This window comes from Rousettus aegyptiacus, unplaced genomic scaffold, assembly GCF_014176215.1.
Source record: "Rousettus aegyptiacus isolate mRouAeg1 unplaced genomic scaffold, mRouAeg1.p scaffold_m13_p_4, whole genome shotgun sequence".
Lineage (NCBI taxonomy): Eukaryota > Metazoa > Chordata > Mammalia > Chiroptera > Pteropodidae > Rousettus > Rousettus aegyptiacus.
In genome coordinates this window covers 77,268,833-77,288,326 of record NW_023416307.1, presented here as the reverse complement: position 1 = coordinate 77,288,326, position 19,494 = coordinate 77,268,833, and the positions used below count along the sequence as shown (strand labels likewise).

General features: G+C 31.2%; 1 protein-coding gene across 2 annotated transcripts; it reads right to left on the bottom strand.

Annotated features, from left to right (window-relative positions):
• Positions 1-4,499: 4,499 nt before the first annotated feature.
• Positions 4,500-18,730, bottom strand: POU1F1 (POU class 1 homeobox 1). 2 transcript variants are annotated; one of them, XM_016145825.2, is made up of 6 exons: positions 18,514-18,730; positions 15,544-15,693; positions 8,933-9,157; positions 6,798-6,962; positions 5,920-5,980; positions 4,500-5,028 (listed from the first exon to the last, which is right to left on the bottom strand). In XM_016145825.2, the coding sequence occupies exons 1-6, from the start codon at positions 18,653-18,655 to the stop codon at positions 4,818-4,820; spliced, it is 954 nt and encodes a 317-aa protein (XP_016001311.1). In that variant the 5' UTR covers positions 18,656-18,730; the 3' UTR covers positions 4,500-4,817. The 2 variants fall into 2 exon arrangements, with proteins under 2 accessions (XP_016001311.1, XP_016001312.1); XM_016145826.2 differs by having other exon boundaries at positions 15,544-15,615.
• Positions 18,731-19,494: the final 764 nt, after the last annotated feature.

Genomic DNA, 19,494 nt, shown 5'->3' with positions numbered 1-19,494 from the left:
ATATATATATATATATATATATATATATATATATATATATATGTATACTAAACTCATGAGCCTTGGTTTTAGAGAGGATTTTATGAATTTGACCTCAAAGGCAAGGTAAGTAAAAGCAAAAATAAAGGAATGAGACTATATCAAACTAAATAGCACAGCAAAAGCAGTCACCAACAAAACAAAGAGGCAACTGTCAGAATGAGAGAAGATACTTGCAAACTGCACTTCTGATAAGGGGCTAATATCCAAAATATATAAATAACAACAACAAAGAAAAACAATCCAATTAAAAAACAGGCAGAGGACCTAAACAGACACTTCTCCCAAGAAGACATATACATGGCCAACAGACATGAAAAGATGCTCAACTTCACTAGCGATTAGATAAAGCAAATTGAAACAACAGTGATATACTACCTCATACCTGTAAAAATAGCTATCATCAACAAGACAAGTAACAAGTGTTGGGGAGGTAATGAAAAAAAAGGAACCCTCATATACTGCTGGTGGAAATGTAAATTAGTGCAGCCACTATGTGAAACTGTATGGAGGTTCCTTGAAAAGTTAAAAATAGAATTAATATATGACCCAGCAATCCCTCTTGGGTATCTACCCCTCCCCCCAAAATAATGAAAATATTTATCTGTAAGGATCTATGCACCCTGATATTCATTGTAAAAAAATTCATGGTGGCCCAGATGTGAAAACAACCAAAGTGTCTTTCCATAGATGACTAGATAAAGAAGATGTGATACATATATACAATGGAATATTAGAAGAAGAGACGAAATACTGCCGTTTGTGACAACATGGATCTGGAGATAATCATGCTAAGAAAAATAAGTCAGACATAAAAAGTTAACCATATGATTCCATTCGTGGTATATAAAACAAAGCAACAATGAACAAACAGACAAACAGAAGCTCAGACACAAATAACAGTTTAGTGTTTACCAAAGGAAAAGTGAGGAGGAGAGAGGTAAATAAAGGGAGTCAAATATGGTGACAAGGAGATTTGACTGGCAAATACGCAATACAATATACAGATGATGTGTTATTGTACACTTGAAACCTATATAATTTTATTAACCAGTGTCACCCTGATAAATTTAATTGAAGAAAAGAATTAGCAGTTGGTACAAGACTGGTTATCGTGAATGGAATAAGCCTAAGAATTAAGTGGTTTCACATGAAATTGATCTGACGATTTGTTTCCTAGCACTTCCAGGGAATAAATATCATGACAAAAAAATTTTTTAACAGATTAATCTTAGTGAAGTCTTTCATTTCAGTCAAATGCGGATGCCAAAGAAGATTTTGGGACCCAAAGGAGAGAGTAGTCATTCTGACTCGGCTACATTTATAAAATGCTTTGGTGACAGTTTTCACAATCACTGTAAATTTGTAATGTTATGCTATTTTTTGCTAAAAATAAAACTTTGATCCTTTAAGATTCAAAAACAAGGATTCTTGTACATTGAGTTTAATGAAAATATTGATTTTTTTTTAACTCGCTTTTCCTAACTTCCCATTTTTGGCAAAAGGGTTTCTAACAACTGCATTCAAACAAGAGATTGCCAATAGAGCAGAAGGGTATAGCAATTTCTCTGTTACTGAAGAGGACGCAACCCACTGTCACATTCTGTTGCCGAATGCAAAAGACATGGATGGAGCAGATTCCAGAGTATCAAGAGAAGTAGAATGTGGCACAAAAATGTCAATACTAATAATAGTACCTAATCTTAGAAAACATAAAATTACCATCTGTCAGACAATTGTGTTGCACAGATCCTATGCCCTGAGTATGGTACCTGGTTATAGCAGGGCCTGATGGAAAGGGGCCTAAGATTGTGACCCTACAAATTAGTGGAGGCAATCTGGCAGCCAGTGGTTTTTATGTTATTTGACATGCATGGTGACCCATATTTTATTATTTGCATTTGAATGCCTTTAGGGGAAGCTTAATACTTGCCCCTCTGCCACGTGTATATTCCTTACTAGCCCAGTAGCCACACTTTTAGCCTGATGCCTGTGACCCTAATTTAAATATACACTCCTATTTCAAACACCATTAAAAAGGTGTGCATCCAGGGGTGAAAAGAGATCATGATGACTATCTCCTTTGATGCTATTACTCTTCCAGGTTTTCGCTGCTGTAGAAAAACAGATCAACTTTCCAATTTCCTCTCTGTGGAAGCCGAGTCCCATGAAGGAATGTAAGAGCATTTCTTCTTAATTCCTTCAAGACTCAATTAGATCCAATTTGCCTGAGGATTGTGAAGTCTGATTTCCGGTACCCTATTGTAACACTACACACATTACCTTCCTCCCACCAACAACATGCTCTCATGAACTTAAAAATATACACATGTGTGCGCGCGCACGCGCACACACACACACGCACCTCTTCTCTAAATACAAAGAATTTCTTTAACTAGACAAATCTTTCAATGATTAGCGATGGGAAGATACATTTTATGAATGAGTAATCAACCACCTCTACCAGATAAAATTGAATGTACCAATAAGTATTAGTGACAAACAGATCTTTTCATTTTAATGGACTACTCTACTGAATTAGTAAAGATTTACCAGTAAATCTTTAGTAAAGAAGCACTCACAAGAACATAAGACAAAAAGGCAACATGGCTAAAGTCAGCTTTTGATGTTTATTCCCGAAAGAATGAGCACATAGATACTGCACAGTAAATTACATTTGTCATTTGTTTAATTGCAGTTTAGAATTCTAAATAACAGTAATCATTTTTTTTTATTTTTCAAAAAGATGAATATCTATTAAAATATCTCAATATAGTTAGAAAATGTAGTCTTAAAACTCAATACAAATAAGTTAATAGTAAATACCAATGCATTTACAACTAATTTATGAATATCTAAATAATCCCAGAATTGCTATTTCAATATTAAGTATTGATTTAAAATAATTTCTTTTAAGAGGAAAAATTGGTTCTCAATGCTAGTTGTATCTAAACTTGAAAATGATCTATGGGTGAATGTCTGATGATAATATGATTTAAATGTACATGTATGATGATTAAGGGTACATACATGCTTGTTTTTGTTTAGAAAATAAGTCAGATTAAACAATCCCAGCAAATTCATATTTAAAGTGCAAAAAGTCACTATCTTAGATTTATATGGCATTATGTTTTGCCTCTATTTGCAATTTTTAATGATGTGCATATATGTATTTTTATCTTTGCATGTACTTCCTACCCTGCCATTTGCAAAGTAGAGAATTCTTTCCCCAATTAATGTATGTTTTAAGCAAATGAATTATCAGAAGAAGAAATTTAGACATCTACATAGCTGAGTAATATGGAATTTACTCTTGAATAAGAAGTTTTTATATGTTTATTTTATTGTAATACCTTTTAGGTGCTAGATGTTTACTTAAGCATTAGTGATCAGGGCACTGAAAACTTTGTTGTTAATATATCAAGTTTCTATCATCCAGTTGATCATGATTATATATGCACAGATATACATGATCTACATAGATTAAGACCTGTATGATACTTGGTTTTTATTGATACCACAAAAAGCAAGAGACAGGACAGTATAATTTACTTAGTAAGCATTCTAAGGCAATAATAAAATTTGGCTTAATTATTCCCATTTTTGTTATATAAAATAAATTAGATAAACATTGCTGGCAGATTTATATTCAAAATGCAAAAAAAGTTACTATTTGATATTGATATCACATTATAGTTTGCTTTTACTTGAAAGTTTCAAAGAAGAGCATTCTAATAAATTAATGTTTCTTGAGATGCAATTACTTGAATTTAAAAGCTCAATATATCAATTTTTTATCAATAATAAATCATATTCCAACCAATTAAACCAAAAGTAATAGTCTTTCTTATAAGACCCCAGACAATTTTGTGGGTTGTGAGATTTCAAAAATAAATTATGTTATTAAATTAGTCTCCCTTCAAGTTTGTAGCCATTAACAGCACACCCCTTCATCTAACGATGAATAAATCATTAATCAAATTAAAGATTGCATGCCCACTATGAGCAAATACTTTCTCAGGCACTGGAGAAAAAACAGCAAACAAGCTGGCATCTCCCCTGCACTGTTGTAGCCTATAGAATAGTACTTTGGGGCTCGAGACTCCATAAAGTTTATTTTCGATACCTGAACATTAGAAAATTTGATGTCTAAGGAGAATAAAAATATCATGTTTCTACAAATCTCTATTGAAACACTTCTATGAGTGCTATGCCCTAACTATATTAGCTTCAGAGGTATCACTCTGATTAAGGGTTATTCCTAAACGTAATAATAGAATTCTAAGGCACCTCTGGCTCTTAAGTGCAAAACTTTGACTTCAAACTATTAGAACTGATGGTAAGCAGGGCACTGGTGATATTCTTTAATTATTTGATATTACTGATGAAAATATTAAAAAACTAACATACATCCTTTAGAAAAGGAACCTTTAAACCAGAAGACACATGTGCACATTAGTCAATGTGTGTGTGTGTGTATATAGACAGATGACAGATGATAGGTGCGTGAATGGATAGGGAAAGAGATTGAGAACGAGAATAATTGTTTTACTCCTATTATATCTTTGTATTAAATGTACAATGTGGCTTATGAGAATAATTATTTTAAAGAATAATTTATCAATATAATTAAAATTTTATTTTTTAGGACATCAAAAAGAAAAGCTTCTGCAAACGTTATTGATATAATTTTGAAGCCAAATAACTAAATTTTATTTTTGTTAAAGAAGAGAAAGGAACAAAAAATAGAAATTTTTGCAATTACACAAAAAGAAATCTTATCTGCATTCAAGATTCTCCTTGGAAATAGTAAATAAACTCTGATTCAGACTTGTTTTCACTCGTTTTTCTCTCTGCCTTCGGTTGCAAAACCAAACTCTTACTACTTCTTTCTCAAGGTTCAATTCCTCAGCCATCCGCAAAATCTCTTGAGAGGAAGGTTTATTCTGTTCTCCAAAGTGTCTCTCCAAAGCGTCTTTAGCAGCAATACTGGGAGATGGGTTTCAGGGCAGAGGATAGGGTTGGAGAGGAAGGGTGAGATTATGTTTTTAGTGATGTTTCTGGCAGATCAAAATTCAGTTAAGGTTGAATTTCCTAAATATTAGCATGACAACCATACGTAAAGATTCTGAAAACACCTTTAAAGCTCTTCAACAAAGATAAATGGGTCGAACTTTTAGATGTTTGTCCTGTGCAGGGTACCATTATCAGAGTACTGGGAAGAAATAAGTAGAGGAACCCATATTTTCTATGTTTATTCCACTTCATGCCACAAGAGGGAGCTGACTTCCTGAGAAGGAGAGGAACACTTCTGTAGCCATTTCTAAAGTCTCACCAGAAATCCTTTTTTATTTATAGTAGATAAAATGTTTGGTGAACGACCAACAACCAAAACCTTTATTTTAGCCTTTTTTGTGTGAGCCTCACGGAGATTACAAAAAGATCAAAGAACAATCTTTTTTGCTTTAAATTGTAAGAAGTAACCGTAAAATTTAAGATGCTGTAATATTGGTTACTAGTTTTATTTTTAATAACACAGATACTATATTGCCAGAGCAAGCCATATATAACAGAACATCAAAAACAGTCACCCTTTTTAAAAGTAATTGTTCAGTTTTTGTTTTATCCAAAATTATGGAGCAAAAGTGTTCTCGAATTAAACAATACATACTTTTTCATTAAATGTTTAAAATTACCAGCTCTTCTCTTCTCATGATTAAGTTATTAAAATATGTTTTTTCATCTTTCTTATTTTTTCAATTGACTCTATTCACCTTACATTTACATACTATATTTCACCTATATTACACTAAAAGCATATTCCATTAGTAAAATATCTTTTTTCTTCCCCCAGTAACTTTTAATATCTCAAAAGCATACCTTATAGTTGTTCTCCGTTTCCTTTTTCTTTCATTTACTCCTGCTTTTTCATTGTATAAAGCTGTAATGGGAGAAAGAGGGATAATTACAAAAACAAAATAGTTTTAAAGAAAGTTTAGATTTGTATTTCAAGTTTTCTTTATAAAATAATGAAAAACAAAATCAGCATGTATTTTAATTTTAATTTTTTCAATCTATGTCATTTACATTATAAGCCCTAGATAAAAATGTTAATTAAGAAATAAATAATATCATTGCAAAGGCAATTGTCTATAAATCATATCCTTACCTTTCTTTTGTTAAAGTATTTTGCTCTAAATGCTCTCAAACCATTTTAATTTTCCAACCTTGACATTAGTATGAGTAGATAATTTTGCCACATTAAATTATACATCTGAAACTAATATAATATTAAATATGAACTGTAATTGAAAAAAATTTTAAATTGCTCTTTTAGCAATTGCTTATGTTACTCATTTGGAAGACTCGATGTGTGTGCATGCTCTTGTTACACTAATATTAGGTTATAAAAATGACTCATGTGTAACCACTATGGTATAGCATAGAGGCAAAACAAAACAAAACAACAACAACACCAAAAAACCTGAATGTGTTAGAAAAATTCATTTTACCACTCCACACCTGTGTCACCCTGTCTAGAAAGCTGTTCTTACACAGTTTATTCTCTCACTATTTACCCTCTCAGTAAATTTATTTCTGTACTTGCATTAGCCTTCTTTTAGTGTGATGAAACAAGATATTTATTTTTTGTCTCAAAATGAAAAAATCGAATTGAACTTTAGCATTAATCCTACCAACCGAACCCACTGTTTTTAGGTTAAAATATCACAGAGACTTTAAAGATATAGCTTTAGTACCTCCTACTTGCTCAGCTTCCTCCAGCCATTTGGATAGTATTGCTTTTAGTTTGCATGCATTTTTAAAACTGAGCTGCAGGTTTTCAAATCGGCAGATAGTTGTCTGACTGAATTCAGAGCCATGCACAGCTGCCAGGGCTTCCCCAACATTTGTTTGGGTGTATCCTGTGGAAGGACAATAAAGGCCATTACCTTCAGCTTTCAAAAAGCTTTTGTTTTTTGGTCCAACATCACACAAATCTGTCTTTGTCAATTATTAAATATTGCTTTTAGGGATATATTTGTTGGTAATTTAGAATTCTTTAGTAAGGTTCAGTGTAAAATTGTCCAATACTTCAAAAAATATTCCTTCTGGTTCATTGTTTTTTTTCCTACAAGTTGAAAGAATTCAGATAAGAACATATGCCATTCATATTTAGTCATATTGGATAGATGTGTCATAAACACTTCGTAAGACACTTAAAAATTCTTACCCTCTTTGTTATTATAAAATATAATGATATATGCTCAAAATTCTGTAGTACATTAAATATAATGCATTAAATATTTTGGTGATATATATATTGTTTAAGGGTGCCAAATAAAACTAAAAATTATACTTCTTTTCCTAAAAACATGTTTATTATAAGACTGTGATCATCCAACATTTTATAGATACCTCCAAGCACATTTATTTTATCATTTGGTAAGGTTTCTATTGCCAGGCAAAGATCCTCATTTTTAGAGTACAAGTTGATATAAACCATCAGTATCAAATTTGAAACATTCACAATATAAATAATAAAATGAAAATGAAGCTTATAAAATGCTTGTTGTTGTGTTTTTCACATATAGTAACTACATATTAATTCGGGGTCTAAGGCTAAATACCTTTAGGCATATAATGCTTACATATGATACCCATCAATAAATATTATTGCAAAATTACCTGTGGTTTATTTCTCGATAAGGAAGTTTGTACTATCATTTTCAATCCATTAAAAAAAATCACTACTTCATGAATTTAAATCAAGGTAGTTATGTTAAAAACACTTTTCAATAGAAAGTGAGCAAAGATTGTGAACAGACAATGCACAGAAAAGAAATTACAAATGACTATCAAACACATAAAAGAACACATTTCAATCTTCACTCAAAGGTAAATTTAAAATGAGATTACCATGAGGCATTACTTTGACCTATTTGATTTGCAAAGATCCAAAAAGCTAACTGCATATTTTTCCTTCAACGATTAATGATTTATTCTATGGGCCAGTCGCTAATTGCTGAGGATATGCTATTAAGGAGAAAACAAAAACAAACACTCTTGCCTTCATGGAGATTATATTCCGAGGGGCGGCAAAAGAAACATGATGGCAGTAAATTTAATAATAACTTCTCGATAGACCAATTTGACCACATCTATCAAAATTACAAATGTACATACTCTTCAATAAAGTAATTTTGCTTTTAACATTTTTCCTACATATATATGTATATATATATGTGCAAAATGACATATGAAGTTAATCATTGCAGCATTGTTTTTAATAGCATGAGATTGGAGACCACACAAATATACTATCAGTGGGGGACTAGTTAAATACACTGTAAAATGGAATATGACAGACCTATTAAAAAAAAAAAACTCTTGAAAAGCTAATACAGAAAGCTCTTCAAAATAGTTAAAATTTAAAAATCTGTATAAAGAAATAAATATATGTATCTGCTTACATATGCATAAAATATCTCTGAAAGGATACACAAAAAACTAACACTGACAAACAGGAAAGATAAGCAGAAGAGATACATTTTATTTATATTCTTTTACATCTTTGAATCATATGACTGTATCATCTATTCATAAGTTCGATGAAAATATAGAGAAAACCAGGCACTTCCAAACTAATCTTGATGTGGTTAAATTAAAATGAGTGTCATTAATTTAAAAATCTATGTATTTTAGGCTATTAAGAATTTACAAGGATATAAAGGTTTATGTAGCTTTTTCGCAATTGAACTAACTTAAATACACAGTAGAGATGTAGAATGAGAACTGCCTTGGACTTTTGAGCAGAGTAGAAGAGACTGAACAGTAATACAGTAAGGATTTGCAGAGCAAGTTGTGTGCCCCATTGTTCGTAAAAAGTGCATACCTAACTTAATTCTTCTCACTTTAAATTCATTGGCAAACTTTTCAAGTTCTCGAATTTCTGGAGAATCCATGTCTATTGGCTCTTCAACCAATTTACTTTTCCGCCTGAGTTCCTGCTTGAAATCAGCTGCTGTGGGGTCCTCTGCCAGGAGAGGCTGGTGCATGGGGGGAAAGCCATGACTCAAGGTGTGGTCAGGAAACTTATAAAGACAAGGGGTTAAGCTACCTGTGAATAAACAAAGAAAGAAAAGGACAGGAACATTTGTAATTACTCCTCTCTTTTCTAGATGAGCAAGGTCTTCGCTTGTGAGAGCCCATTATTCTGCTATACCCAGCTTCAATCCTAAAAGGTTAACTGACATTTAGTCTTCTAAAGTAGAAGTTAGAATATCTTAGTATAAAGGTGAGTATTTATTTTCCACCTTCGCAGAGCAACAAAAACAAAGATAATGCCAAAGGAAAGAAGCAGACAATTGCAAATAATTAAAATAGAAATAAGCAAATTCTCTCAGAAGTGTACATTTCCTGTCAGTTTTTCTCTTAAAGACACTATTCCTGGGAATCTGAGGTTTATCTCTAACCAGAATGTATATTTTGATCTCTATTTTCTTAATTCATTGAACAAATAATCTGTGATGTTTGTTATAATCAAGGCAAATAGTTAAGTGATATGCTGGAAAGTTTTATTAGAATCAGAAGATTTATATTACAATATGTTATCAGTAAATGCCTAACTTCAACGGGGAAATAATTGCATCTTTTTAAAATTTAACAAAGGCAGGTAAAAAGCGAATCGTGAGAATATAAACTACATTAATATGGTTAAATTGTTCTGAAGAGTAACCAAAAAGCAATTTTTAAAGTTCCATTAAAAAGTCAGTAATGAGGTTTCTTGAAAAGTACAATGAAGTGATTTTTGATAATTATATAAAAAGCAAAAATAAGTGACAAGGAAAGGTGGAATTCTATGTATGATAGCTAATCACCCATACATAATGAAGCATTATATTTATTGATTGAGTGGGTTAAATGGTAAATCACGAAATAACTAAAGTATCTAAAAACTTTTAAATTACTTCCAGATTTTATTCTTCATTAGTAGAGAAGAGTCTGTCTCAGATGAGGAGCATGGGTGAGGGAATAATATAAGCCAATCCACACACATTTTATTTATGTTTTCTCCATCAATACAATACATCTTAATTGGTAGAGATTTCACTTCGATTTATATTAAATGACACCTTATAATTTATATTAAATGACACATTTGATATAAATAAAATGTTCAGTAGTTAATCATGTTTATTATGAGTATAAATAAATATTTAAGCTAAAAATAAATTACTACAGAATATATGAAATAATTATTTTTGGAAACAACGAAAAAATACAAGGGTTTATGCTATCTATAATTTCTTTATAAATACATTCACAAATCAAAGATGTGAGTAATAATGTATTTTGTCAGAATATGTAGATGTTACATTAATATATCAATATGTAATGAGTAAAGAATAGTGTAAGTCAGCAAATTGTTGGCTTATATTATTTATATGAGAATATGTAATTATAGTGTCGCCTTTTCCAATAGATCATATTCTTTTTCTGAGGCAAAGTAAACATACAAGTGAGAAATTAAACAAAATGTCATAAAATAAATTTAGCTGCTTCACAGATGTGAAAAACATTTGAAAGAAACTACTGTCTAAAAGTGTCATGCTGCTTTTACAAACCAAATTATCCGGTTTTACTTTCTGAAAAGTCAATTAGTAATTTACTTAGTGCTTTAGTGAGTGGTATATTGATCAGACCAGATACAATTTTTTTAAAAAAATTGTATTATTTTAAAATTTATTACATAGCTCATTATTCAAATGTCCATTACTTTTGGGGTACGTTTTTAGTTTTCTATGAGTTTTAGATTTGTGCTTGTTGAAATAAAAGAATGACTAAATGTATATATTTAAAAAACTCATCACACTTATTTTAGCTTTCTTAATATTTGTCTTGATTTTTCTTTTGCTTATGACTTTCCGAGTTGCTTCTTATATACATGAAAAAACTTTCACTTCTGTCATCATTCAGAAATATGTCACTTAATATACTGAATGACGAAATACTCTAAGAAACAGTACAGAGAGAAAAAGACAGGCTGCTGTATGATTTTGCACATTTAATGTATTTTAATGCATTTTGGATAATTCATTTAACCTATGTCAAATTATTTTTATTTTACATAAGTAATTTGGTGCATATCTTTTACATGCAATGCCATAAAATCTGAACTTATTAGCAATCTTGATCATTATTTTCAAATTTTCTTGCTGATTATAGACACATTTTGCTACAAATTTTCTGTGTAACATTTGTGCTGTCTTTATTTCATATCTGTCATTTTCTTTTCATTATACAAACAAATGAGATAGGAAGGATATGTATTTTTTTAGAATGCAATTTAAAATTTAGAAAACTTAAGTTAAAAAAAAATTGAATTAACTATGCAGTTGAAACTAGAACCGAACTCCAGTAACACTGCAATAAACCACATCAAAATAACCACCTAGTTCATTTTCCAGGCAGTCTGTGCTCAGGTAAATCTAATGACTTTCCTTTAAAACTTTTGCTGTTTAAACGTATTTGACTACATTAAACAAATGTTTTCATACAAAAATATTATTCATTAAAATGTTAGAAGTATGCCATCTTCATTTCTGAAAACTTTAAAGGTAGTTTATACATTATAAATACTCTGGAAAACAAACATTTAGAAAATAGATTTAAATAAGAGTCTATGAAAAGAACACAGGAAATACCATGTTTAAAGTTTTGACATCCAGAGCAAAAAGGAAAACATAATGTGTGACTTTTTTTTTTCTTCCAGTAAGTGAAAGTAACCACAATTTGCCACAGGGACACCATTTTTTTCTGGAACTAACCTTAAAGAGAAATTCATAATGACAGTTATAAGCTCAGCCAAACAAACTGCAGTTTCTATCAAATGAGAGAAGGGAGGGAGTAGGGAGCCAGTGTATGGTATATATAGCAAGATTTTAAAAAAATCTTTCTAAAGCCTGGGTTATTGAAAAAAGAAAAAGAAGAGGATGAAAGATGCAGTGACTATTGCGCATCAGAAGTCTCATATACAATTGCTAAATCTTTAGTGCACAAAATTGTCTAGAAGTCTAAATAGCTTGGATGTGTCTGCATGTTCTTTACAGCCCAAAGTAAATTTTCATATTTCAGATTAATACAGCCTTTCTGAATTGCTCTGCATGTATTTCTGTGTAGTGGAGGTGGGAGAACAGAGATAAATCTTTTAAAGTAGGCAATGAGAATGCAGAGGTCTGGCTTGCCTTGCAGGGTTCTGGCTCAATGTACCATGGTATGGGGCAAATTGCTCTTCTGCAGCATGTGGCTCTGCCAGATGCTAACTGACAACATCTCTGAGGTTACGGACTTGAAGCCTTAAAAGGACAAACAGGGGAAGCAGAGGGAACTAGTAAAATATATCACCTTGCTATAGACATGTACAGGAATGTTCATTTAAATAGTTTCATTTATCCCCCCATACATGACAATATGAAGCAAATCATAAATTTGAATTTCATTTGAATCACATAAATTTGTGATATTTTCTCTTTTATGCATTGGTAATCCTATCCATTGTACATCAGGGTTCCTCTGCTTGGTTTTGTAAATTAAGTTTACTTGGAATATAGACATGGCCATTTGTTTACATAATGCCTATGGCTGTTTTGCTGCTAAAAATTACCTAATTGAGTAGCTGAGACAGAGACTAAAAAACTTAAAGAAAAATGCATTATGTTACTGCTACTGAAAGACCCTTCATAATCCAGAAGCAAAAGATCTTCAAAATTACTCCTTCCCTCAGAGTCAACATAAACAGAACAAATTAAGGAAAAATAACTTCCCCTCCCATCCCTACCCCCATCCCCCAAAAAAGAAAAAAAGAAAAAAGAGAGAGAAAAAAAATTAGGAATGAAGAGATAGCCCCAAGGTAGACTATTTCTCTATGTCAACTATCAAACTAATTTCTGTTGTCTTTTGCATTAGTCCAGTTGGAGTGGGCACTTCAGCCATAGTAATTTTTTCTTTTATTATTCATTTCTCATAAAATAAGTGATCTTTTTGGTTAATTTTCAAACCTCAGTTATTTTGCTTTCCTCTTAAAATTACTTTTTAAACAAGGGCTCGCACTAGGTCTTGGTTCAGTCGTCATGTAATGTAACTTTGTTGGGCTAAGTAAGCATTCATTACCATGTAGAACTGATTTGCTCAGTTTCCACAGGATGGTGGGCAGGGTGGAAAGCTCACTGAGCTTATGTCCTAACCTTCACCAGCTTTAAAAACTGAAGAACAGAAACAATCTCAGGTACCCAAGAATCCAAATTTCAAGAGTTTTTGTTGTTATTTTGTTTTGTTTGTGTTTATCCAGAAGAGATTTTTGAATAGCATTTACAATTCCTGATTCCTTTTATCTATACTGTAGGCTGTTGAATTACCTATATTCTCAGAAGCAAAGGGACAGAAGAAGGAATTTATCTGCAAGTGTATCTAAAGAGAAGACCAAAGGAGAAAGACAGCTTGAGTTGGTACGAATTAGCTGTAACTGAACTCCAACAGAGATGTGGTACCCACTCAACTTAAATATGAAGAGACTGAAACTCAAGAGATGTTAAGTGATGAACAAGGTTTGTAATTAGTTTATTGTGTGGCCAATTCATTGCTTTTGATTAGTCATTGTTTTGGTATGCCCACACCTGGACTATGTGACACAGTGGATTAATATGGTAATTAAAGTCCTCTCTACTAACCTTAACAAAATATTAGCTATTGTTCTTCCCTTCCAGTGGGTTATTAATTTAATGAAATGCTCAAACTAAATGTAAGCATCAGAGCATGGATAATAAAATAACCACACTCAAATAAAGCAATTTCACATCCTTTGAAATGTAATGCTTCACTTTTATATGAAGTATGTGACAATGAATCTGTCTTTTTTGTTGATGATTAGACACTTCTCCAGATTGTGTGGAAGTGGCTGATTTGATAAATGCCTTGAGACTTCTCAGAAAATTCAAATGACATAACCAGGTTTCTCTTGCTTGTTTTATACCTTTCCTATATTATTTCTGAATTCCTGTGTTTTATAACTCAACTTGAGTAGCTTCTCTGGGGATGAAGGCAGGAGTATTTAGATTCTCTGAATTTAATCTGCCACGATGCAAATGCTAATATTGAATACATGTCAAAATAGAGACAGTCTAAGAAATTACAAAGCATATCAAATTTTATTGATATTGCTTTCAAAAAATATTCAAATATACTCATAAGGTTGCTATGGTGAGTTTTTCTTTCAGTAACAAAGATATTTAATTTTGTTTTAAGACAACAGTGATACCTCCAAATCTTAGGATAATCATTTGCTTTTGATGTCACTAACCCAGGCTTTGAGTCATTTTAAAAGGCTTTTCCAGGGGACTCTCTCCAGGTTTGCTGAGTGGCTGTCCAGAGAACTTGTGCCAGCACAACCTGAGCTGCCTGTGGACTGCCAATGTGAACCTGAACCTGTTCGCTCATATTTTGGAAACTGTAAGGATGTTAGAATTTTCAGACCAGCTGTAACTCACCAGCTCCCAGGCTCTGGCCTTGATCTGGTGGAGAGAGAAGTGGTAACAAAAAACATCACAAATATTTGGTCTGTGGCTAATTTTATCTTTGTGCTAACCTCAAACCATTGTTGCACTTTGCTGGGTTTCAAGGGCACATAAAGTTGCACCTGGGTTCATGGAAATCACTGAAATAAACAGCAAGCCTCTTCTCCAAGAGAGAGCAGCACATGACCATGTGCTTATCACTTTCTGTTTTCATAATCAAAATGTGGTGCTATCGATGCCTCATTCAAGCATCAATAATTAGATATTCTTGGTCTAGTGATGTTTTATTTATTCAGAAGATAAATGTGTGTAATTTCAACCATTGTTATCTTTTTTAAGACTCAAAATCAACTCAGAACTGTCAGTTTCCAATGGCTATTGTTAAAGCCACTGCAAATCACTTCTAGCCTTCAATATCTAATTTATCTTTATGGACCAAATCTCCAGAAAAAAATATTACAGTGAGGGGGATGTTTTAGAAATCTATGTTGTTCATTTTGGTAGCCACATAAGGTAATTGAACACTTGAAGTGTGGCAAGTGTAACTGAGCAACTGAATTTTAAGTTTGTCCTCAATTTTAGTTAATTTACATTTAGATTTAAATAGCCATATGAGGGTAATGGCTACCATATTATTACTGGAACAAACCAATCAACAGCATCAACGAATGACAATCAGCAGTTCAACAGTAGTAAATTAGAATAAAAATCATACAAAGTAAACAAGTTAAGGAGCACAGCAGTAAAGCACAGCATAGGGGCAATCACACATCATAGGTCAGGGAACATTTAATAAATAGTAGTTTTACCAGTAATTGCCAAGATTAAGAAATCAGAATTTCATGATACACTCTGGTCAAGATTGCCTCAGACTCAGGAAGTCCATCTAAGAGTCCCCAAACTAAATCTTATATGTAAAGACAATTTTTCTTACCTGCCATCACTCCATAGGTTGATGGCTGATTTCCATAATGACAGGAAGGAACAGAGTAATGAAGTCCAGTTGCTGTGTTTCCCAACATTGTCATGGAGAAATACGTATACAAACATTTAGAAGTTTGGGTCAAAGACAAAATAGACGGGACTGGTAAGAAAATGTATGAGGATTCAAGACATATTCATTTCATTTCAAAAAATAACACATTTATACAATTCTTTAATTTACATGCTAATTTTTCATTTGCATTTGGAGGAAGTTGTCTAATAAATAGGTTAAAACTAGTTAAAGTTTGTCTCAAATAATGAGATCCTAAATCATCAAAGTGGACTATAGCCTTCATTGATTATCTTATGCTCTGAGAGTTGACTGACCAGTTTGGACCTTGGCTAACTGAAAATTGCAGAATTCTTATAGATTCCATCCAGTACAGACATTGCAACAAACTGACTAGAGGAACAGTCTCTTAAAATTCTTGCATAACATAGTATTACAAAGTGGTCTTTCTCTGAAAGAATAAATAGAGAAATTGACTCCTGAATAGTCTTTACTTTTGCTTATTCTTCTAACAAATTTGTTCCATTAATGGCGAAATGGCAGAGCAACTAGACTCCTATTGGATATAATCATAAAAATCCAAGTAGATTTAGAGGTTTTGAAAAACTTTTGACAATGCTTGATGTGTTTATATTGATTTTGAAATTTTGAGTTGCAGGTTTTCTGAATGCACAAAATCAATTAACAATTCAAATGATAAAGCTGGTCAAAAAATAAGTTTATTGATCGTTGAGTGATGAGGTCTATAAAGGTTGTGCCTGGTGTATAAACATAAACTTGTTCATAAATAGTCATATACCTTGTGGAATCAATGTGTATTTTGGAAGTAAATTCGAATTTCTAATTTTTTTATATCAAGTTTTAAACATCTGACTAAAAACATAGACTATTGACAATAAAATCATTAGCCAATGTTTCCTTATGTATTTTATTCTTATTTTCCTTCATATTCTAAGTATTGTGTTGGATTTTCAAAAATATAATAATCATATCTTCTTGAATCAATATCAGCAATATTATAAAGTAGACTGTGGATTCTTTGAAAATTTTAAGATATAATCTAGTGATTAAAAATATGATGTCTCTTCAGAAAGCAAAATATTTCTAACTATAGAACAATATTTAATATTTTAAAAATCTGTATTAATTTTTATTTTACGAATGACATGTAGAAAGAACTGAAGTCATTTTACAACATGATTACACATAAAAACCTTACTATGCATTTGAAAATTAATCAAATAACCGTGAAACAAATTAAATACACAAGTGCTCTTCTCATAACCATTATTTCTAATTCCTTGTTTAGATAATTACAGGTATGTGATTATAATTTGATGGAAAAATAAAAAAATCAATGCTATTATTATTTAAAATATGTTTAAATAATAAATATAATAAAATAGGTCATTTTTACACATTATAAAGTTTTCTACTTCATAATGTTTAAATACCTTTTGTGTTGTTGATTTGGGGAAGTTAGATAAATGCGAGGCCAATTTGCTAACTGTGTTATTTACTTATTTGAAAACAAATACATTTTTAAAATAAATTAATAAGGTTTTGAGCCTAAATGTGCTATATCATTATCTCAATTCTAAATTTTTTTTCATTCTGGCCAAATAATAATCACTCACTAGATTAGACAAACAATATATTATTCTTCTTATCTCCTATTTATAGAAAGATATATTATTTAAAACACACAATTAGCTATGTTGTAATAGTTTAAATTTTTTATGGTACCTATTGTTGGTTAAAATATTTTATTATATTTTTAAAAATATGTTTGTGTGCACTTTCATTATTATTTTTCAATTAAATTATCTTACGCAGATAAAAAAAAACTTCTAATGATTTTACCAAATCTCTATATTTATGTAATCTCTATCTTTAAAATTCATCTGAAGATTAATGCCAAAACTACATACGTATTTGGAAACTGCCTAATTACAGTAAAAGATAAAACTTAACTCTTTAAATCAGAATATAAATTTATCAACTCAAATTTTGATTTTAAAATGTATAAAATTTATTTCATATTTAGATTGCTTTCAAAATGAATGAAAAGTAAATAGTATATTGCTATATAACGGGAGAAATTTACTCAATTCAAGACTTTGTCTATTTATAATTCTACTTTAAAACACTTGTTACTACATAAAGAATGGATTACACATTAGCAAGACATACTTATTTGGTGGTGTTTAAGAAAATATATTTGGATTCTCAAGTTTAATTTTCACTTAAAAAAGATATACAAGAAAATATTAAAACTTGGTTAGAAGTTGAAGTCTCTTCACAACTCAATTATGAGAAAATTTAACTCCGTTCATTGGCTCTAAATGTTATATATTGCTTCCAGTTTTGATTTCTGAGTTTTGAATTATACTAAAAAGATAAGTTTATTATAATTATTAGTTTATTCTTTGATATCCATAATTGCTGGTAGTAGGAATCATTTAGTCATAGGTGCTATGAGGTAAATGGTTGTTTTTAGAGTGGTAACAAATGTAACCTAAAAAAACAAATTAATCTTTAAATTATAGCAGTAACATTTGTAAAACACTATATTACTTTAGACTGTTTCTTTAGTTTTTCCCTTTATTTATAAACTTTCCATTAAATTGGTTTTGAATTAAAAATAGCCAAACTCATTGTTTACTTATGTAAAGAACAGATCTTTATAATCAAATCAACAATATTTAAATTATTACCTATTAATATGTTTTAAAAGGTTTCTTAGACATTTGACTCCTTTAATAGCCTTACTATATAACTGAAAGCATATTAAACGAAGGAAAAGAAAAAAGAAAAGGAAGTTAACACATTCTAAACTAACAAGATTCAAAGTATCCATTTGAAAATCTTTACGCCCAGCCACCTGTAGGTTGTTATTGAGGTCATTACCTGTAGACATCACATTGGAGGCATGGTTGGAGACTGGTAGGCACTCAGCAGCACTGTGATGCATTATCAGAGGCAGAGTTGCAGAAGACTCAGAATTCAGAGGTATAAAGGTATCAGCCGAAGTAAAAGGTTGGCAACTCATCCCCACAAGAGAGTAGAAAAATGAGGAAAACTGCCACTCTTCGAATCAGAGTTTTATTATATTACCGTCTCAAAGGGCTCTTTCAAATCTCGCTACCTGCATATATACATCAGGAAGGCTCTGAAGCACCAAGAGGGCGGGTGCTGGTATTTATACTGCAGGGAAATCCCTTTATGCATGTTAATCATCTTTTCCCAGGGGTATTGCTTTATCTATCTAAACTGCCTTCCTTCTAACTCAAGTATAATCTATGCCCAAGAGGAAAGCTGATTCTGGGGTATGGACTGAGGGGAAGGAAGAAATCTGAAACTTTCTTTGACAACTTCAGTAATTGAGACCTTTTAGAAAGTCATCGAGAAATTTAAAAAAAAAAAAAAATCCCTCGAAGAAATAATGCTATAATTAATTGAAAAATAGTAGGTGTCTTTTCATTACTAACCAATGACAAATTTATATATGTGACATTTTTTTTTGCTAACTTCTCATTAAATTTGCAAAATAACAAGAGAACATTATATAATTTTAAGAAAGTATAAACATTTAAGTTTAAATTAAAAGAAGATTAGAAAACTAAATATAAGAATGAATATATTGCCAACTACTGATTGACACTTAATGATGTGATTTGGAAAAACTATGAAAATTAATTTAATTTTTATAATATTATAAATGGAAAATAAAAAATTATTGAATAAAATTGTAGTAATCTGTATAGAAGATAAATGTGAGTGATAACATCTCTCCTTTGATTTCAGTTACTCATTATATGAATATTTAGTAAGTTCTTATTAGATACCTACCAGATTCTAGGCACTTTCTACATTTACGTCACACAAATC

Coding starts and splice junctions, on each gene's coding strand:
- POU1F1 (XM_016145825.2), bottom strand. CDS start 18,655: ATGAGTTGCCAACCTTTTACTTCGGCTGATACCTTTATACCTCTGAAT. Junction 9,158..15,543: donor AACCTATGGAGTGATGGCAG/GTAAGAAAAATT, acceptor GTTTATTCACAG/GTAGCTTAACCCCTTGTCTT. Junction 6,963..8,932: donor AGTGAGAAGAATTAAGTTAG/GTATGCACTTTT, acceptor GTCCTTCCACAG/GATACACCCAAACAAATGTT.